This window comes from Lithobates pipiens, unplaced genomic scaffold (assembly GCF_037356315.1).
Source record: "Lithobates pipiens isolate NorthernLeopardFrog02 unplaced genomic scaffold, aLitPip1_a1.2 Scaffold_13, whole genome shotgun sequence".
Taxonomy (NCBI): domain Eukaryota; kingdom Metazoa; phylum Chordata; class Amphibia; order Anura; family Ranidae; genus Lithobates; species Lithobates pipiens.
The window spans coordinates 417,824,305-417,844,815 of NW_027507718.1; the positions used below are offsets into that span (position 1 = coordinate 417,824,305).

Consider the following 20,511-nt stretch of genomic DNA (forward strand, 5'->3'; position numbering starts at 1 on the left):
ATTCAAACCTTTTCACGGTGCCAAAGCCAAATTGAGATGTCAGACCCATCCTAGATCTCCAAGATCTAAACCGGTTCCTAAAAATTCGATCTCTTCGCATGGAATCAATACGATCAGTAGTCTACATCCTACAAGGAGGAGAACTTCTGGCATTAATGGACATCAAGGATGCATAACTGCATGTACCTATTTTCCCTGCTCATCAAAAATATCTGCGTTTCGAAGTGGAAATATGTAATTTTCAGTTTGTAGCTCTGCCTTTCGTTCTAGCTACTTCACCTTGGGTGTTCACAAAGGTCCTGACTCCTCTGGCCAGATTAAGGGCCCAGGGTATAACAGTTATAATGTACCTGGACTACCTGCTCTTAATAGACCGCGGTCAACTACCTGGAATACCTAGGTTGGGTCCTCAACTTAGAGAAGCCTTCTTTAAAACCAGTAAGACTACTAGAGTACTTTGGTCTGGTCATAGATACAACCCAGAAGGGGGTGTTTTTACCCCAGGCAAACATCTGTGCCATAAAGGAGCTGGGTCAGGTTGTCAGAGCAAAGAAGGGTCCTTCTATTCGCCTTTGTATGAGGTTGTTGGGAAAGATGGTGGCTTTTTTCGAAGCGGTTCCCTCTGCTCAGTTTCATTTGAGACTGCTGCAAAACAGTATCCTGTCTGCCTGGAACAAAGTCCAGGCGCTAGATTTTCCGATGCGCTTATCACCAATAGTGCGGAGCCTCAGTTGGTGGTTGGTACCCGAGAATCCACGGAAAGGGAAATCCTTTTTACCAGTTACCTGGAAGGTGGTAACAGATGCCAGCCTTTCAGGTTGGGTAGCAGTTTTGGAAGAGATGACTTTCCAAGGTAGATGGTCCAAAACCGAGAGGACCTTACCCATCAACATTCTAGAGATTTGTGTGATGTACCTAGCCCTAAAGGCCTGGACATTCAGGTTGCATGCGGGAAAGATGCGTTGGTGACTCCGTGACATCAGTTCTCACTGATTTATGCATTCCCTCCTATTCTGCTGCTACCTCGACGACTTTGCAGGATCAAACAGGAAAAGAAGTCTGTACTTCTAGTGGCCCAGAAGATCTTGGGAGGCAGAAATGGAGAAGACGGCGGTAGGGTCCACCACGTTCAGACCTGCTATCACAGGGACCAGTGTTCCAGCCTACCTTACAAACGCTAAATTTAACGGTTTGGCTATTGAAACCCACATTCTGAAGAGTCGTGGGCTTTTGAGGAACGGTAATTTCTACCTTTATTAATGCAAGGAAAGCCAGATTCCAGAGTCATTTATTATAAAGTCTGGAAGGCATATGTCTCCTGGTGTGAATCTAGGGGTTGACATCCCAGCGAGTATGTCATGGGGAGAATCCTTGCTTTTCTGCAAATGGGGTTAGAGATGAAGCTGGCCTTGAGTACTATTAAGGGCCAGGTCTCAGCCTTGTCAGTATTTTTTTCAACGTTCGCTTGCTTCTCCTTCTTTGGTCCAAAGCTTTATACAGGGGGCAACGTGCCTTAATCCACCGTTAGAGCGCCCCTGAACCCCTGGGAGTTGAATTTAGTTCTGTCGGCATTACAGAAACAGCCTTTTGAGCCGATACGACCATATTCCCTTGGTCCTTTTGACAAGGAAGCTAACTTTTCTGTTAGCCATTTCTTCTGCAAGAAGGATATCAGAATTGGCGGCTCTTTCTTGTAAAGAGACATATTTAATCATGCACAAGGATAGTGTAGTATTGCGTCCTCATCCTAGCTTTCTACCGAAGGTGGTTTCAGGTTTCCATCTAAACCAGGATATTCTGCTTTCATTTTTTTCCAGATCCCTATTCTACGGAAGAAAATTCACTTTATTCTCTGGATGTAATGAGAGCGGTCAAAACCTATTTGGAAGCGACTGCTCAGATTCGCAAAACTGATGTTTTGTTTGTGTCGCCTGAAGGTCCTAATAAAAGGACAGGCAGTGTTGAAATCTACCATTGCTAAGTGGATTTGACAAGTAATTGTTCAAGCTTGTGGTTTGAAGAGGAAAGTTCCACCTTTTCAAATCAAAGCACACTCCACAAGGGCTGTTAGTGCTTTGTGGGCAGTGCATCACCAAGGCCACAACTTGGTCTTCAGTCTATTCATTCACCAGATTCTATCAGATGGATGTGAGAAGACATGAGGATATCGCCTTTGGACGCAGTGTGCTGCAGGCAGCGGTACAAGGTTCCCCAAGTCTGATTGCACCCTACTTTTTTTGTGTCTCCCTCCCGTCAGCATTGCTCTGGGACATCCCATCAATAAATACTGTGGCTCTGTGTCCCGTGATATACTAAAAAGAAAATAGGATTTTTATAACTGCATACCTGTAAAATCCTTTTATTTTGAGTACATCACGGGGCACAGAGGTCCCTCCCCTCTTCTAATACACATATATTACTTTGCTACAAAACTGAGGCACTTTCAGTAAGGGGAGGGGTTATATATAGGGGCTAAACTTCCTATGTAGGGTGTGCCAGTGCCCATCACCTAGTGGTGCCTATATAATCCATCAGTAAATACTGTGGTTCTTTGTCTCGAAAAAAATGATTTTACAGGTAAGCGGTTATAAAAATCCTATTTATTTATTTATTTATTTATTTATTTTTTTAAGCTCCCTGCTCCAGTTGATTAGGCGCTTCCATGTAAATTTAGTGGGTTCTCTGTTCTGTACCTAGTTCAGACTTCATATTATGGCTATATTAGCCTCTGTCCCAGCATTGGCTGTGTTGCGTGTAGTCCCTTGCTGTTGTCTGTGGGTGTCGTTGTCACCACAGGCCAGTGATGGAAGGGCAACAGGCTAAGGTGTATTAAGTGTCACTCTTTCCCCAGAAATAGTCAGTGGGAGTGGTTCACTGCTGTGCCTTCTGGGAAAGGATACTTAAGGGGCAGATGCCATTTTTTTTTTTCACTCTCACTTCATGGCCCTCCTGGCCTAAGGTATGTGACAACTCCTTTTCATCCTCTGAACTTGTTGGCCCGAGGCTACGTTATTGCAAGTAGGCCCAGGAGCTGTCTGGGGCCTACTGGTTCAGAGGTGGTCCTGTCCTGGAAGAAGCCGAACAATTGAAAGATCTGGTGGAGGACTCATCTTGGAGAGCACAGAGTGAAAGGCTGGTGACTCAACTGGAAGACGCATTCAAACCAATCTACCTCACAGTACTGTGGATGGATAAAGGAATCTTAGTACTGTGTTAAACTAATACTGAATCCTGTGGCATGATTGTTCAACAATTATTGTTCTCAAGTCTGTGGCAGAGACTTTTGTCCATGCATCATTCCGGCTGCTAGGCTAGGCAGCCAATGGCCATATGGGGATCATTGGCTTAGCGGTCCGGTTGCACGTCAGAGGATTCCAGTGCCACATCAGCAGTGATGGCTGGTGCTCAATATTGGGGGGGGCATCTTTTCAGATGCCCTATTCTGGGTTGAAGGCACTGCCATTTTTATTAAACTCACTCTTCCTCTATGTGAAGGTTCTGGCTTTCGTTTACTTACCGATTTAGTGCACTATCTTGTTTTGGGATTATTTCTTAACCCCCCCCCTTAAGAGGGCTACTGTATCATGTTTGTGAGAGGACTCTGTATTAGTAGTGTTTTGTGTTGGGAGAAAAGTCCCATCATATGCGTTTAACATAGCTCTGTGAATGATTTGTATGACTTGCTGGCATCTGTTTTTATTATGGCACAGGGAGAGAGTGCAGGTTTGCTGCCCCACCAGTGTGATCATGTTTACTAGAGTCGGATCTGGTGAAGGCGGGGCAGAATGTTGCTGGCTCCACAAGCAATCACATGTTATGCATCTGAATAGCACAGCAAGGAAGGATTGATTGCAAGAGTATCTGTTTTTTTTTTATTTTTTTACAAGTCCTAATTGGATATCACAGGACCCTAGGCAGGTTCATCATGTATTCTTTTAATAAAAGCTGCTAATTTTAAAAAGGTGGAATATGACTTTAGAAATTCTACATTGCCATGGTAAAGATTTTAATCGGTTTACATATAAATTTAAGGACGATCAAGACTCAAATGTTATACTATAACATAGATGGCATTATAGAGGGCTGATTCTCTTGCTCCACTAATATACACGATTTATAGCTCCAACTGTTTGCACAGCTCTTCAGGGAGACCGTGTAGTTGCCATACAACTCAATGGTTCAAAGGGCCTTGCTCGTGAGAATTTACAATCCAAAAGGAAAGGACAAGTAATACAAGAAGGTGATAACTGGGGATAAGCTGATGAAGAAAGTAAATGTTGTTGGGGTCAAGGAGAAATGTAGCCAAAGACATTTTGGCTATGCTTCTCCAATGGATCAAAGGGGTGCAGTTCGTTCTGCCCTCCTGTGACTCATTTTAATCCAACAGTGCGCTAAAGCTGTCACTCAGCAGGTCCAGGCTACTAAGCTGAAAAATCCAGAAGTCTGGATCCACCAAGATTCCTGGGTCAGCCCAAGCCAGCTGCTCCTGCACTCCAATGTGCAATGGAGGGGCAGAGCATAGAGCCCCTGACCTTCAATCACTGGCTTTTTGCAGGCTGAGAGCTGAGCGATCAGCAGTGTTTGACCACTCAGTTCTTGGCCTTGGAGGTAGAGGGAGAGATGCAGCTGGCATGGGTGCTGAAGCCATCTAGGTGAGTGATTTTTGTATTTTTTTTTTTTTTGTGTTTTTTGAGGTCTGGGTTTCCTGTACTGCCTGAAAAGGCTGAGGAGATTGCCTAAAGGCTGGACTTGCTGGACAGATTGGGGAAAGGAGTTTGGGGATGGGAGAAATTGCCAAAATCCTGGAGATGAGAATAGGAGGCGGTGACAAGGGTGCTAGAAAGCAGAGGTCTTGGGAGCAGCAAAGAGGATTATATTTTGAGATTGGTGATGCAACTCGGGGCAGAGTTTTATAGATCGGTTTTGTGTCTTTTTGCATAGAATTATTATTATTATTATTTTTTTTTGGACCAGCAGAAGCTACTGGAGGGCTTGGCAGAGAGGGGTAGTGGACACTGAGTGATGGGCAAGTCTAGAAGCAGTATTCATGGGAGAATAAAGGTGGGGACAGCCTGTTTAGGGGAATCTGATCATGGTAAAGGAAGATCAATCGGTCTGATTTCTGATCCTGCTGTTCAGCATAGAACCTCGTAATTCTGGTCCTAGGCTTTTGCTTACAAGACCTACATTGGAGGAGCTGCATTTGCCACGTACAGCCTTCCATACGCGCAAATAGCTGTACGCAGTTATGCTTTTGTAAATGTGAGGATAAACTGTGATTTAAAGTGGTTTCAAAACCTTAGTTTGTCACCTTAATGAATTCTGTGCAGAAAGCGGTAGTAAAGCCCGCTTTGTTAATTTTACCTACAGGTATTCACCTCGTATGCAGCCAGTGACATCCCAAGTGTATGTGCTCTGAAGGTCCGGCATATCTTAACGGAACTTCAGAGCTACGTGCCGGAACCGAGGGCTCCGGTGCGCATGCACGGGAGTGATATCATCATGGCTCCAACCAATTACACAGCCGAATCACGCAAATCCAGAAGGAAGACCGGGGGAAGATGTTGGCCCTCTCAGCAGTGCCCAGGTGCTGTGGGAGTGCTTTATTCTCAGGTAAGTATTACATAATATGGTAGTATGCGATGCATACTAGCAAATTATTCAACTGCCTTTGTACAGTTGTTGTTGTGTGTGTTGTGTGTTTGTTTTTTTTTTGTTTTTTTTTTACCAGCCGCTTTAAGGTGACAAATCCTTCTGTGCTGCAGTCTGCCCCCCCCCCCCCTTTTTTTTTTCCTTACCTGAGCCCGAGCCGATCCAGCGATGTGCACAAACACAACACAATGTCTCCTGTCGCTGTCTCTCTCCTCACTGGACAGATCGATGGCAACAGTAACAATTGGCTCCCGTGGCTGTCAGTAAAATCTGGTGGGTTGGGGCGGGCCTAGTAGCAGCAAGACTGAGGAGCGAGCACTTACAGGTGCAGTGCACCCAATGAAGAGGAGGGGCCTGGAGCGCCGGCGGGGGACCCCAGAATAAGAGGATTGGGGCTGCTCTGTGCAAAATCATTGCACAGAGCAGGTAAGTATAGACATGTTTTGTTTTCTTATTTTTTTGAAAACCAAAGCTGTATACCACTTTTAAAGAAGCTTTAGCAACATATTTTCAAACGTGAAAGTTCAATTTTTAGAAAATAGGTTGGATGCGCAAGTAAATGCTGATGCACAAAAACAATGTTTGCAGGAGCAGGGCCGTATACAACCATTCAATGTATGCTGGTCCCGGAAAAATGTTGGCAAATGACACTAGGCACATAATAAGCCTATAAAAGCTGGTGTGCATGCCTCTCGCTCTATAGAACAAGCAAAGTTGAATGTGACTTATTACTACTAGGTATATCATACCCTGGATAAACGAAAACCTTTATAGGCCTATTTTCTCCAACAAGGACATAGACCACAATACGGACCTAAGAAATGTTCTTCCCTTCATGCTACCCAAAATACTGTATACCTTGGCTGGAGTTGTACTTTAAATGAAATGGTTTACTGCCCCCCAACGCACACTTTTATTTTCTAAACATTTATTCATCATTGAATTAACAATTGTTATGAGTGCTGCCGGGATGATGCAGAAAGACCCCCGTTCCGCTACACTGGACCGTGGAAGATTTACCATTTTTATCAGTCTGAAGAAAATGTGATGTGTTGGAAAAATTGCGTGAGCAAATTGCTGCTGGTCCTGAAATATTACAGCTGATAAGGCAGATGGGCTATCTTCTAGATAGGACAATGGTTTGATTTGACTTCCTGCCATTCCGAACATGTAACCTAATTCTACTTGTAGTGCACAGTAGATTGACGCTTCCCACTTAATCCAATCTCTCCGTTCCAGAATACCAATGACATGTCAGACGTTAAGATAATCTCGGCAGACAGGTGCAGGACAGTCATTGACAGAGGATCATTAAGGTTCTCTGCCTTTTTGGTCTAAAAGTAAACCATGCATATGAGAAAATTACAGTGCCTTGACAGCAATTGTAAAATAGGACAAACCTGGTGAATCTGCTAATTGCAGGTGAGGTCTAATTTGTCTCGTGTGAATACATAAACAACGTTTCAACCTATTTTGATACATGAACTGAAGCAAAATATAGTGATCATAAAATCTGGTTATTAAAAGGGATATGAAATCAACATATAGTGATTAAGAAGTCCAAAATAATGTATCTTCATTCAGACTTTCAAGCCTCTTGTGCATAGACCTAAGTCAGTGATGGCGAACCTTGGCACCCCAGATGTTTTGGAACTACATTTCCCATGATGCTCAACTATTCTGCAGAGTGCATGAGCATCATGGGAAATGTAGTTCCAAAACATCTGGGGTGCAAAGGTTCGCCATCACAGACCTAGGTGAAACCACAATCCACCATCTTATGAGAACTAAAACTCACAAGATCTGTTGGACTTTATTACAGAAGGTCAAAAAGCACAATAATTATCCTGCTCCCAAAATCGGATCAGCGTCCAGGACATTGTGATTCATCTCCATGGTTCACCAACAATTAAACCGACCATTCCATAGCATAAGAATGTTTGTTAAAAATCAGCAAATAAACCAATAAAAAGTTGAATGTGAAAAAAAAAACAGCAGAAAAAACTGCGAACTTGCTGCAATTCAGAATGTGCGCACAAAGCACTGTGTACCATACAAGATGAAAGCCCTTTGACAGAGGTCTGAAATGCAGCAAGGTTGGCACTGCCTGAAATGTATTGGATGTAACGGCATATCCTTTGTGACCACACCACAGGTTCTTCAGAGATTTGCTCCAAGGTCTTTGACAATCTGTGACCATGCCAAATGTAAGTGGCTGTAAACCCACACATTAAATACACATTAAAGTGACTATCCTCAGGAGATACCCAGAGATTAAACAAATTCTCCTACATAAGTTGGTATAAGCATTTATCTGCCGCACTCGCTTGTCTATAGTTTCCTAAAACACACAGGTCAAAGGCTGTTTCTCAGCTCCAGCAGGCAAAGGGTGGGGGTCTGATGTCTCACACTGCAGAACATAGAGAGGAGAGCCGAGTGTAATCTGAGACCTGAGTTAAGGGAATGGACACAACCGCCTTTACACAGTCTCGTAGGAAAAACTGCACAGCTGAGGCTGTCCGTCATCTTCTGTGTGCTGGATGGGCAGCAGGACTCTCCTGAGATTCTTTGGTGTCAGCATAGACTTAGAAGTGACCTGCAGGGGAATGACTAAACAGACAGAAATAACACTAAGCGCTGTGGATTGAGGCTAGTGCACACTATACAGCAACATGCTCTGTTCAATTTTAATTTCGGAGGTTTACAATCACTTTAACAGATTCCCACTATACTGTAAATGGCCAGGTGGGACTAGCAATGATCCAGGGGGATGTTACGGTACGTTGTCCTCCCATTCTCACCACTCATTGATGGCCTCAAGGCCCTTGGGCACTGCTGATCACAGTTCAAGGTACAAGGCCTATGTTTTTGGGTCTGTCCCATGTCATCTCTGTGAACAATCACAGCGATCACAGTAGTAAACAAGCATGAATGCAGCCAATTGGTGTAAGGAAACTCATTACACAATCATCATGACTGTAAGCAACCGGTGTAGTAATGAAAAAATAAACGCGATCTTAATGCAGCAGAGTGTATACAGAAGATTAGGAACCCACTGGATTTCTTACCTGTTAACTGGTCATTTTCTATATTTGCAGCTTTTGTGAAGGTATAAAACAAAGGGAAATGCGCATGTTTTCTAAGATGTACTGCCTATGTTTTTTATTTCTGATTTTTATACTTGAATTCTGTGGTATAAACTCCTCTAACAGACCTGTCGGTGCTGTTATCTGTCTTTATTATCATTGTTTGTGAAATGTTCTGACATTTCCTGCATAGTTTGTAAATGGCAAAATACATTGTTATCTTTTCTTTACAGGGTATGAGAAGACCGATGATGTGTCAGAAAAGACCTCCCTGGCTGATCAGGATGAAATGAGAACGATTTTCATTAACCAGCCTCAGTTTGTAAAGTACTGCAACAACCATGTCAGGTAAGGATTTTCTGTAGGGTTGAAATTGCTAAAAATGGCAGGAAGGCCAGCTCTTTATAAGGGAAATATATTTGCTACATGCCTTGTTTGGATACCATTAGTGTACTGTTCGCTACTGTACTCTTTGCAGTTGGCTATAGCCAAAACCATTCAGTGCAGATGTAAGAAAATCGGAGGTCTTGCCCTCCAGTGGCTTTAGGAGCTCAGTGTGAGGATATGAGAATGCAGGAATCCTCCCTTCTACCCAGCCACTATACATACCATTGGATCCCTTAGTGAACTATTTTTGCAGCTTCTTGGCTTGTTATAAATGAGTAAAGCTGGGTATACTGTATACGCATCAAAATTCCATTGGTTCATCAGGAACTGGACGTGTTTCATTACACATGTATCCCTCTGTTCAACAGAAGCAGATCTAATGGCCCTGCTGGAAAACCAGCATTCAGTCAGCCAATGGCTGCAGCACTGATCCGTGTATTCTGATGGGAGGTGAATCCCTGCTGTTAGGATACAACCGCACAGCAGTTTTTGAACAGTTCTGCTAATAGGAGCTGATGACTGAGTGCAATAGGTCTAATTCTGAGGTCTGTTAGACTGCAAAATCCGTGAGACACCTTCACTTTCCTGTTTATAGCAGTTATGCAGCTAAGACTGTGAAATTGGGGGTTATTAGTACAAAAGACTCAAGTCCCAAATCTTCAAAGTGTCGTTAACCCGCATCATTACTGCAGAGCAGTGTTGGCAGCTGGTGCACATGCTGCATTTTCAGTGAGTTTTTATTGTGAGCATTTCCTCCTTGGTCACAGTTGAGCAGCCCATGTAACCATGGAGCCACACATGTGGCCATATACACAGTGGTAAATAACTTTCTCACTCCACCATGTCCACTAAACAGCTAAACACAACAGGGGTGCGATGATATATGTAGAATGGTGGTGGCTTCACCTTCCTCTTCACACATCTTGTGATTGGCAGAAAACCACTCACAATATTGCTAAAAATTAAGATTTGCTTTCAAACACATATTTGTATGATGATTTAAAAACTTCTTTTTATTGATATTTATTCTTATTTTAAATGCTGTATTTTTTTAAAAGTGATCAGCAGCAGAGGACCAAAAACTCCTCCTGCTTATGTTTCCCTGCAGACAGTCTGGGTAAGAGCTGGGTCATGTGACAGCTCTATATCGTTTAGGGAAAAAGGTACTTTGAGTGTTTGACACCATTCTTTGTTTCTTGGGTATCCACTGAACTGATCCACTGAACCTGCATAGCCTCCTTCTAAGTCGGGCTTTCTGTACATGTGCTCGCTATCGTGGGACACATGCATGGACCTGGCTCAGCGCCTCCTGCCTTTTAAACCACCTGTACTTGCAATCCCTTGGGACATATTTTCTAAACTTCCTACTGTCTTCAGTGAGGTTCACAGGGAGAGTTCACCCTTCCTGCTTAACAGTGTATCAAGTACTCCCAAAGGGGAATTTTCTCATACCTATACCATGGCAGATCATAGGAGCAGGTGGAGGGAGCTGCCATGGGGGTTCTGCTGGCTCACATTTGGCTAAAAAGGCAGGGGGTGCACCATATCCCCTGTGGGCCCTAACCATGCCGGTCAGTCCTGATCGATAACCCCAGAATGAACCCTCCCTAGGGTCCTAAATACCACCTGGAGTGGCCCATGCTTCTTGCTTGTCAAGGGAGGACATTTCTAAAATACCACATTAGAATTTACAGGTCAACTTTTCTAGAGTCCTAAAATCGGTCTCTGATCTCCTTCAAATAACAATATCTAGGTTGCAATTTAGACATGCAAGATGAGGTATTTGGCATGGCTTAAGGGCACCTTTTCAGTCTTTGAAGCAGCATCCTCATGCCCTGACTTGGAGCTTCCTGCACCAACCTTGCCAAAGGTAATCAGCCTGGGCATTCAAAATGCCTCATTCCCTATACACTCACTGCTACAGCCTGTTCTGCATGGTGATGGGCCTGGACCTGGATACAGCCAATCATCTGGTCCTGAGGACCAGTTTACCACACTGCTTCTAAGTCCTTGGGTTTAAAGACTTTGCTGTTGAAGTCCAAGTCCTGAGGAATAGGGGCATACCGAATGCAGTTATCACTACCCTGGGAATACTAAAAAAAAAAACGCTGGAGTTGGAAATCAAGAACCAACAAGCCTTATGTTATTGAAAATGGTACAAAAAATGTTGATGGGACTTTTAGGGTGCTCATATAAATTTGACACCAACAAAATATATTATAAAATCTAATTTTTTTTTAAATCCATATGAAGAATAATTTCTTAATTTTTAAAATGCACCTTTTTAGAGCCTCTATAGACCTGTTTGTAATGCAATGTGTTCTCCATAGGGCAAGTTATGCCACATACATAATTATGGCTTAAAAGTGTGACCTCATTACCCTCACCCAGCGTTTAACAATAAAAAAAAATTGATCCTATTCCCTTAAAGCATGTTATGCAGCACAGAGCTTGTGCTGTGTAATTTGGTCTTCTGTATCCCCTCTGTAAACTGACCGGTTTATCATGGCTGCTGAGCCCTGACACCGTGGTCCGTTTACGTGCCTCAGTCATTTGTTGTCTCCTGTCCTCCTCTATCCTCTTTCTTCCTTCCCCTCCCTGCCCTGTCAGCTCCTGTGTCAGTGCCCGCCCCCCTCCCCTCTTGCTGCTGAAGCCTCATTTCAAACTTTATACCATCCTGTCTGTTTAATAATCCTATGTGTCTGTGTCTTTTTTTTTATTAAAAATAAGCCGTTCTTTACCAGTTTTTAGATCGCCGCTCATGTGACCCTCCGCCTCTCTCCTCCTCCCCTCTCGATTGATGTCAGCGAGGAATCTTCTGTCCCACCCGCTGCAGCTGTCAGAAAGGGAGAGGAGAGATGCGGTACTCCTTCTTTTTTTTTATTTTTTATTATATCTGGCTTTGTGAGAAATGCTTTATTACTGGCTTTGCAGTACACACAAAGTCAATTCTAAAGCATTTCTCACAAAGACAGATATAATGTATTTCTTACAAAGCCAGATATAAAATGCATTTTTCTTTCAAAGCCAGTCATAAATAAGTACTGCTTTATATCTGGCTTTGTAAGTACTACTTTTAGTAGTACCTACAAAGCCTGTAATATGCCTACGCAACCTGTTAAAAACCCAATCCACAGCCAACATGATCTCCCCTTAAGCTTGAGCCAGTCGTGTGGCTACTTAGGTAGAGGAATTCTCAAAGACAATAGGTGTACACTCTGAAAACAAAAGCCTGGCCTTTGCAGGCTAATAACAGACCTCTGCTGCAATACAGGGAAAAAAAAGAGTAATTACCATTGCGCTGTCTGTCCCCAGGGCATCCGACTACCTCACTGCACAGATGGATAGTGTCGATGCTGGCAGGAGGAGAGGTGGGCCGCCCTTCTTTTCATTTATACAGCTGCTGAATTGGACCATCTTTTACGTGTAGGGTCTCCCAGGATTTCTCTGATGTGCCACCCCAAGAGCAGCCACGTGCCAAGTCTGGCACGTGTGCCAGGGTTTGCCGACCCCTGAGTTTATAGCATTGTTAACCTACTGGCCCACTATGTGTTCTCATCCAGACGGGTTTAAATAGAAGACCCGAATTCAGGGGCAGACTGACCATTTGGGCACTGCCTGATGGTCCCATGCCACTAAAGGACCCCATCAGGGTTGCCAGCCTCAATAAAACCAGGGACAGTATGTAAAAATCTGTGTTTTTTTAAAAATCCCAAGATTATAGCTGCCCCGCCTCTCCAGTACCTTTTCAGTGTGTGTATGTGTATTCTGTATGTGTATACTGTGTGTATATTGTGTGTTTGTGTGTGTATAATGTATGTGTGTATACTGTGTGGCCCCATAATCTCCTATTGCCCGGGGGCCCCTAATCTCCTATTGCCCGGGGACCCCATGAGTTGTCAGTCCGTTCCTGCCCGAAATAAATCAAAAGATCCTTCCATAATCAGAAAATCGTACAGAAAATGCTGCTTTCGCAAGGTTTGTGCTATAATCTGATCGTTGGTATACAACTTTTGTCCGAATTTTTCTGAAAGGACAAACGCATTTTTCTCGTACAATACCAGGTCATACAATTTTTGTTTAACCAGTTGCCGACCAGCCGCCGCAGTTATACTGGTTGGCTCGGCTGCACGAATAGCCAAAGCTGTACGTTGTGCACGGTTAAGGGGAGCGCGCCCCCGTGGCTATGGGATATGTTACAGAACCGATCAATTATTTTTGGCCTGGATCTGCTAATCGGTTTTGGTGAATAAAATGCCTCCTCTGTCTGTGTAATGTAAACACTGGCAGAGGAAGTGATGCCATCTCCCCTCGTGGAGCCCTTTTTGGTTCCAGTGTGAAAGGAGATGACATCTCTGACTACACTAGGCACACCTTTCACCCCCTGATCACCCCCCCCCCCCCTCCTTAACTCTTTCACTCCCTGTCAGTGCCACCAAGTGCAGTTTTCAGATATTTCACTGATCACTGTACTGGTGTCACTTGGGACACTAAACAACGTTAGGGCAGTTGGTGGAAGTGGTAGGTCCAGGTAGGTTTAGGGTACCCCCATAGATTCCATAATAAAGGTTTTAACCCCTTTGATTATCCCCCAGTATAGTGTACAGATCTCCTTTCTGATCACCGTATTAGTGTCACTTGTAACTCTAAACAGCATTAGGGCATTTAGCGGTTGTCCCAGATAAGTTTAGGCTACCCGCCATATAGTCACTAATAAAGGTTTAACGCCTTGATCACCCCCAGTTAACCCTTTATAATAATACTTGGTAGCTGCATGACCAAGCCCACTCTTTGAACAGTTTCAGTAATTCATTAGATCATAGAGCCAGAAAAAAACTAGGCTATGTAGTTCATATTTTTTGCATCTTAAAGTGGTTGTTAACTCTCACATATACCCAGTGAAGTAACTGGCCTCAGGTTATACACAGACATGAAAGAAATCCTCCTACAACCGGGGCTGGTGCAAGGATCTTTGACACCCTAGGCGAAAACCTCATTTTGCCGTACCCCCTTGTCTCCACCCCTGACTCCACCCCCTTTGTCCTGCCCACGTATACCCCGCATTTTTAATCAAATGCAGGCTTACCAGTGGCCCATCAATGTAGCCTACTAGTGCCCATCAATGAACGTTTGCTTGCTTCCATTAATTCAGGAGCCGGGACACATACACCGTCCTCCGTTGCCACCATGCCTCTGACACTATGTGCAAACAGCGGCGGCTGCATGCTGATGCTGAGACTTAGTTGCTTGTTCTAGAGAGAAGAGAGTAGGAACACAAGTGACCGGGCGCCCCTAGGCAGCAGGGCGCCCTAGGCGGCTGCCTAGTTTGCCTAGTGGTAGCACCGTCCCTGCCTACAACCTATTTATCTGCAGTCTTCTCTACATCCCTTCAAAGTGCAGAACTTATAAAGCTTGTCTAAGCTGTCAGAAAACATTACACTCTGCAGAGCTCAGTGAGGAGAGCTGATTGGAGGGAAGGGACACGCCTCCCTGCACACAGGAACAGAGCTGAGGCTGTCTATCTGCTGGAGGTCCCCCCTCACCTTTTTTTCTTTTGGTGTCAGAAAAAGGAACAAAGCAGCAAACAGAAATGACACTTGGTTCTCCTAATTGAAACAAGCACGCACTATAGAGGGATAGTCTTCGTTCATAAGTCATGTCTGAGGTTTACAACCACTTTAAAGCAGAAGTAAACGCATCCTTAAAATAAAAACAAACTGCGCTTATCCAAATATTACACTAAAGTCCATAGTTTCATTTCAAGTCCCAAAAAAAGCCACATTGTTCAAATAATCGCAGGAAAAAGGATTATTGAAATCGCTAATTGCTGAAACCACAATGTGCATGCATAAACTCCAAACAGTGCCCGATCACCATAAATGTAAGTTATGCTTACCAGAGGGCTAGCATTAAAGGCAATTGGCTAAACCTAGCCTAGGGCCTTTATGTTTGCAGATGTCCACACCAGGAAACAATTTACGCTAGGTCCGTTCGGAAATCCGTATGCTTTCACATATTGCTCAAAGAGAAAAAAATGGCTACCATAGTGTATTATATTGGAAAATACCAAGTAGATTTATTCAAAAGTTGCACTTACAATTTCGTAAAACTGCATGTAAACAATACTGCCGGCCGGCATATACGAGCGGAGCCTGTCCTCCTCAGACAAACAGCATGGTGACGTCACTGCGTACCCATCCTTAAAACAGTTTAATTTCTGGCACGTGCCAGAAGTGGAATGTTCCCATTGGTTGTGCTCTCAACCACACCATCAAACCAGCTGGTTTCATAACTGATCACATGTGCAGCACCATGGCAGTCGTAGATTAAACAGAGGCAAAGATGGCTGAAAACGATGGGGGGGGGGGGGGGGGTTACTCACACTTTAAGGATCTTTTTTGAATGAATGCTGCCTTATTACTGGGTTAACAATATCTGTGGGAAGTCTGAAGTTTATTGCTGAAAAAAAGTATGGAGACTAAAATTCGGTTTTCTTTTTTTTTTTTTATAATTTCCAGCACTGCAAAATACAATGCCCTCACCTTCCTGCCAAGATTCCTGTACTCTCAGTTCAGAAGAGCGGCCAACTCGTTTTTCCTGTTCATTGCCTTGCTTCAGGTGAGCTCCATAATGCTAAACGTAATGCACTGTACTTTCCTGGCTGTTTATTTAGGAAACATATGTTGCAAAGAGATGACGAAATGTGTATGGGGAAAAAGTTTTATAATTGCAATATATCAGAACAGAATCAGAAAAAAAGTAGTCTTTACTTACGGTAAGTGGTGGATCTACCTTGTTCTAATCTGGAGGTTTATATTGCCATTTGAGGTTCATAAAGGACTTGATACACTGGCTGGTGGTTATGTAATGTTACTATGGTGCATGCGTAAAATCAAGAATACTCTACGTCTGCATGTGTATTTGGTGTCAGTTGAATTGTACAGCAGGTATGTATTGATTTGAACAAATGGCAAAGAAAAGCATTTTGCGCATTTTACCAATGCACAGGACTAGTCTGTAAACTAAAAAGCGTGCAAAATGCCTTGTGCAAAAATGCCTTGTGCAAAAATGTATACCCTTTAATAATGTAGAATACACTATACGAGTGTAGCACCTTATTATGAGCTTGTGCTGAAGATCTGACGGCTTTCAGTGGCCAGAGGAGGAGCTGAGTGAAGCCTGTCCTGGATATTTACTGAGTTTTAAGAGATTAGTTCTGCTAGAATTGTCGGATATTGGAAAACCTTGCTGTCCTCGTGTCCTACAGCTCAGAGCAGGCGCCTTTTCGGTTTGCAGGGTTGCTATGTTAATGATTTTTGGAGCCCCTTTCATAGTTGCATAGTAGGTGAGGTTGAAAAAGACACAAGTCCATCAAGTCCAACCTATGTGTGTGATTATATGTCAGTATTACATTGTATATCCCTGTATGTTGTGGTTGTTTAGGTGCCCATCCAATAGTTTTTTTTTTTTAATTGATGCTCCCTACTGAAACCACTGCTTGTGGAAGAGAATTCTACATCCTCACCGGTCTTATAGTAAATAACCCTCTAAACAGTTTGAGGTTAAACTGCTTCTCTTCTAATTTTAGTGACTGGCTGTGTGTCTTATTAAATTCCCTTGCATGGAAAAGTTTTCTCCCTATTGTGGGGTCACCAGTGCGGCATTTGTACATTGAAATCATATCCCCTCTCAATCGTCTCTCCTCCAGAGAGAATAAGTTCAATGCTTGCAGTCTTTCCCTATAGCTGAGATCCTCTAGTCGCTTTATTAGCTTTGTTCCTCTTCTCTGGACTCTCTGCAGTTCCAGCACATCCCTCCTGTGGACTGGGGCCCAGAACTAGACAGCACACTACAGGTGCGGCCGGACCAGAGTCTTGTAAAGTGGTAAAATTATTGTTTTATCTCTGGAATTAATCCCATTTTTAATGCATGCCAATGTTCTGTTGGCCTTGCTTGCAGCAGCCTGGCATTGCATGCCATCGCTGAGCCTGTCATCTACTAGGACTCCCTAGGTCCTTTTCTGAAGCCTATACTGATTTTACTTGACTTTATCATTGATGGTGAAGACAGTTTGGTCAGTCATCAGTTTTCCTAAGTGGCCATTTGCTTATATAGCTTATGTATTATAAGCCAGAAGTTAAACGCTTTGTTCTTTTAATGTCACCATTGACCTGCATAGCTATAATCATGGAGAAATGCATCTTTATAAAGAGACCCCAAAATTCCAGCTTTTTTTAAAATTTTATTTGCAAAGCAGGTCATTGCAGTGTGTCGGACCTCTAATTTAGGCTGCGTTCCGTCGCACAGCGGGGGGTCCGGTGCGTGCTGCTTCACCGTTTCAGGTCAGATTTCAGCCCGAATTTTGGGCTGAATTCAGACCTGAAACGAAAACAAACAAAAGCACATGTTTTTTGTGCAAAATGCACCAGATCTGCTGCAGAGATATATGAACTGGATCCATAGAGAGCCAGCCACATTCTCCTGCTATGCGAACCCAGCCTAAAACACACAGCAGATATTGGCAAGACTCATGTACACCGGCAAGTTTGCCCTTACATTAAAAATGGGTGTATATCGACACTCGGGAGACACAGGTGGTGTTAACAGCCAGCAGCTTGTTGAAATCGATAACACTGAAAGACACTTCTGCTCTAAGCACATCTGAGCATTACTCATGGACAGGCTTGTTGTCTCTTGGACCAGAAGCGAGTTCCATATTCTGTCTAAAAATATTACCACCTACATTTTTCTACCTTTTTTTTTAAGTGTTACTAAACCCAAGACCCTACATTTTACTATAGCTGGTCTCTCCCAAAACAGGGAAATGCAATTATTTTAGTAAATATAAATGGCTAAATACCCTTTTCTCATCAGCATTATATACCAGTCTTGTGACTTCTTCTATCAGTGTCCGACCGTGCGCTGGTTAACCACTTAAGGCCATTTTTTTTTGTGGTACAGCACTGCATTATCTTAACTGACAATTGCACGTTTATTCGACGCTGTACACAAATAAAAAGTATTTCCTTTCTTTCCTACAAATAGAGCTATCTTTTGGTGGTATTTGATCTCTTCTGTCGTTTTGTAACTCTTTTTGTTTAAAAAAAATAAAAAATTTACAAAAAAAACTTTTTTTTTACTTTCTGCTATAAAAAAAATCCAGTAAAAAATCTAATTTCTTCTTCAATTTAGGCCAATATGTATTTTTGCTGTTAAAAAAAAAATCCCAATAAGCATATTTTGGTTTACAGAAAAGTTATAGCATCTACAAACTATGGGATATTTTTGTGGAATTTTTTCATTTTTTGTACTAGTAATTCCAGTGATCAGCGACATGTAGCATGACATCGACATTGCGGTGGACAAATCGGACAACGAGTGACACTTTTGACACTTTTTTTTTCTTGGAGACTGGTGACACCAATATAGAGATCAGTGCTAAATATGTGTACTGTAACTGTACTAATGACACTGGCAGGGAAGGGGTTGATATCAGGGACAATCAAAGGTTAGTGCTTTCTAACTTGGGGGGGGGGGGGGGGGGGTGGGGGGTTCAAGGTGCAGGGCTGCTTGCTTGTACTGTAAAGACAGAGACCAGAAGAAATGAAAGATCTGTCTTCTCCTGTCTCAGAACGACGATCGTCAGACAGCAGGTCCAATCACAGCGGTAGCTGGTCACTGGTGGTGTGCACCCTAGACTAGGAAGAGCGAAATCACATACAGGTACTTATGAGGCGCCCCGCTGCAGTAAATGTATGTGGGGCTGTCCAGAAGAGGGTTAAGCTTGTAGGAGGAGTTTTCTGACTGACCCATGAGACCCCTGACCCTCTGTCTGGACAGTACTGATTGGCCCTGTGCTGATCAGATGCATCTTCCCAAGAAGAAAAAAAAAAAAAACCTTCTCTAGCGATACACACCAAACTGGGCTTGTGCAGCCTGAGACTCTGTATTATCAGGAAATTATTAGGAGTCCGTGGAAGGAGAGGAGGGTCAGAGAAGATGGGATCAAACTGGCTTTTTTACACATGAGGATAACCCCTTAGGTTCCACAGTGAGTATGACGAGCATGCAGCATACTAGAGCTGCACAATTAATCGTCAAGAATCGTTATCCGATCTTGACTAAAGTGTTTCACAATTCTTTGTATGCAAAGGATTCTCTCTGCTCTTCTGAAGCCACAGCCATCAAAAGAAAGGAAGAGAAAAACTGGACAGTCTGCCAAGAATCAAAACATTTTTTATCAGCTGAACTTAAGTATAAACATTGTAACAATTTGTCAATGGAATAGACTGTGTGTGTGAAAAAAGTTTAACCACTTAAACACTAAACCTTTTTCTGACATTTGTTGGTTTCAAGTTAAAATCATTTGATAGAAAATTACTTAGAACCCCCAAACATTATATATATATATATATATATATATATATATATATATATATATATATATATATATATATATATATATATACATTTTTTTTTTTTTTTTATATTAGAGAATACAATGGTGGTTGTTGCAATATTTTTTGTCACACTGTATTTGTGCAGCTGTCTTTCAAATGCAAATAAAAACTAACCAGTAAAGTTAGCCATTTTTTTTTTCTTCCTGTATAATGTGAAAGGTTTTACGTCATGAGAATTGTGATCTTTTTATTCTAAGCAAAAAAAAAATTGTGATTCTCATTTTGCCCAGAATCGTGTAGCTCTAATACAGACTGATTTTACTATTGTCGGTTTAGTAACACTTTAACGTTTATGATATCTGTAGATTGATTTGAATATAGAGAGGCTGTATTAGCATACCTCCCAACCGTCCCTGATTCACAGGGGCCGTCCCAGAAATTAAGCCATGTCACGGGCGTACTGGAGAATAAGGGCTGAGTCCCAAAACGCCCGCTGTGCGTGCAGGGATTCTTGGTTCACGCACGTCCCTGGCTACACTTTGCATGGCAGCCAGCATCTCTCCCCAGCTGCCTTTGACACAGACAATGCAGAGCGGAGTGCACTGAATCCACCCCTCCTCCTCCTGTGTTTTCAGGGACACAGGAGGAGGCGGGGAGCAATACACCAATCTACCAGAATGCGGCTGATCTGAGGGCTGTGATGATTTCTGTGTACTTGAGACTTGCAGAGAGTGAGGGGGAAGGATGGAGCCGAAATGGGATCCTGGGAAAGGATGGCGCTGGGATGGGATCCAGGGGATGGATGGTGCTGGGTTGGGATCAGGGAGAAGGATGGGATGGGATGGGATTGGCAGATGAATGGAGCCAGGGTGGGATTTGGAGATGGATAGATGGAGTTGGGATTGGATCAGGGGATATATGGAGCCAGGATGGAATTGATGGATGGAGCTGGGCTGGGAATGGATGGATGGATGGAGCCGGGCTGG

The 20,511-nt window shown here is 43.2% G+C and overlaps 1 protein-coding gene across 5 annotated transcripts in view; it reads left to right on the forward strand.

Moving 5' to 3' along the window:
* ATP8A1 (ATPase phospholipid transporting 8A1) overlaps window positions 1-20,511 on the forward strand; it is a 376,828-nt gene that overhangs the window by 86,544 nt on the left and 269,773 nt on the right. For all 5 annotated transcript variants that reach the window (XM_077477552.1, XM_077477551.1, XM_077477556.1 and 2 more), the window contains exons 3-4: window positions 8,972-9,086; window positions 15,644-15,743. In XM_077477552.1, the coding sequence (XP_077333678.1) occupies window positions 8,972-9,086; window positions 15,644-15,743 (215 nt within the window). The remainder of the gene's footprint in view (window positions 1-8,971; window positions 9,087-15,643; window positions 15,744-20,511) is intronic.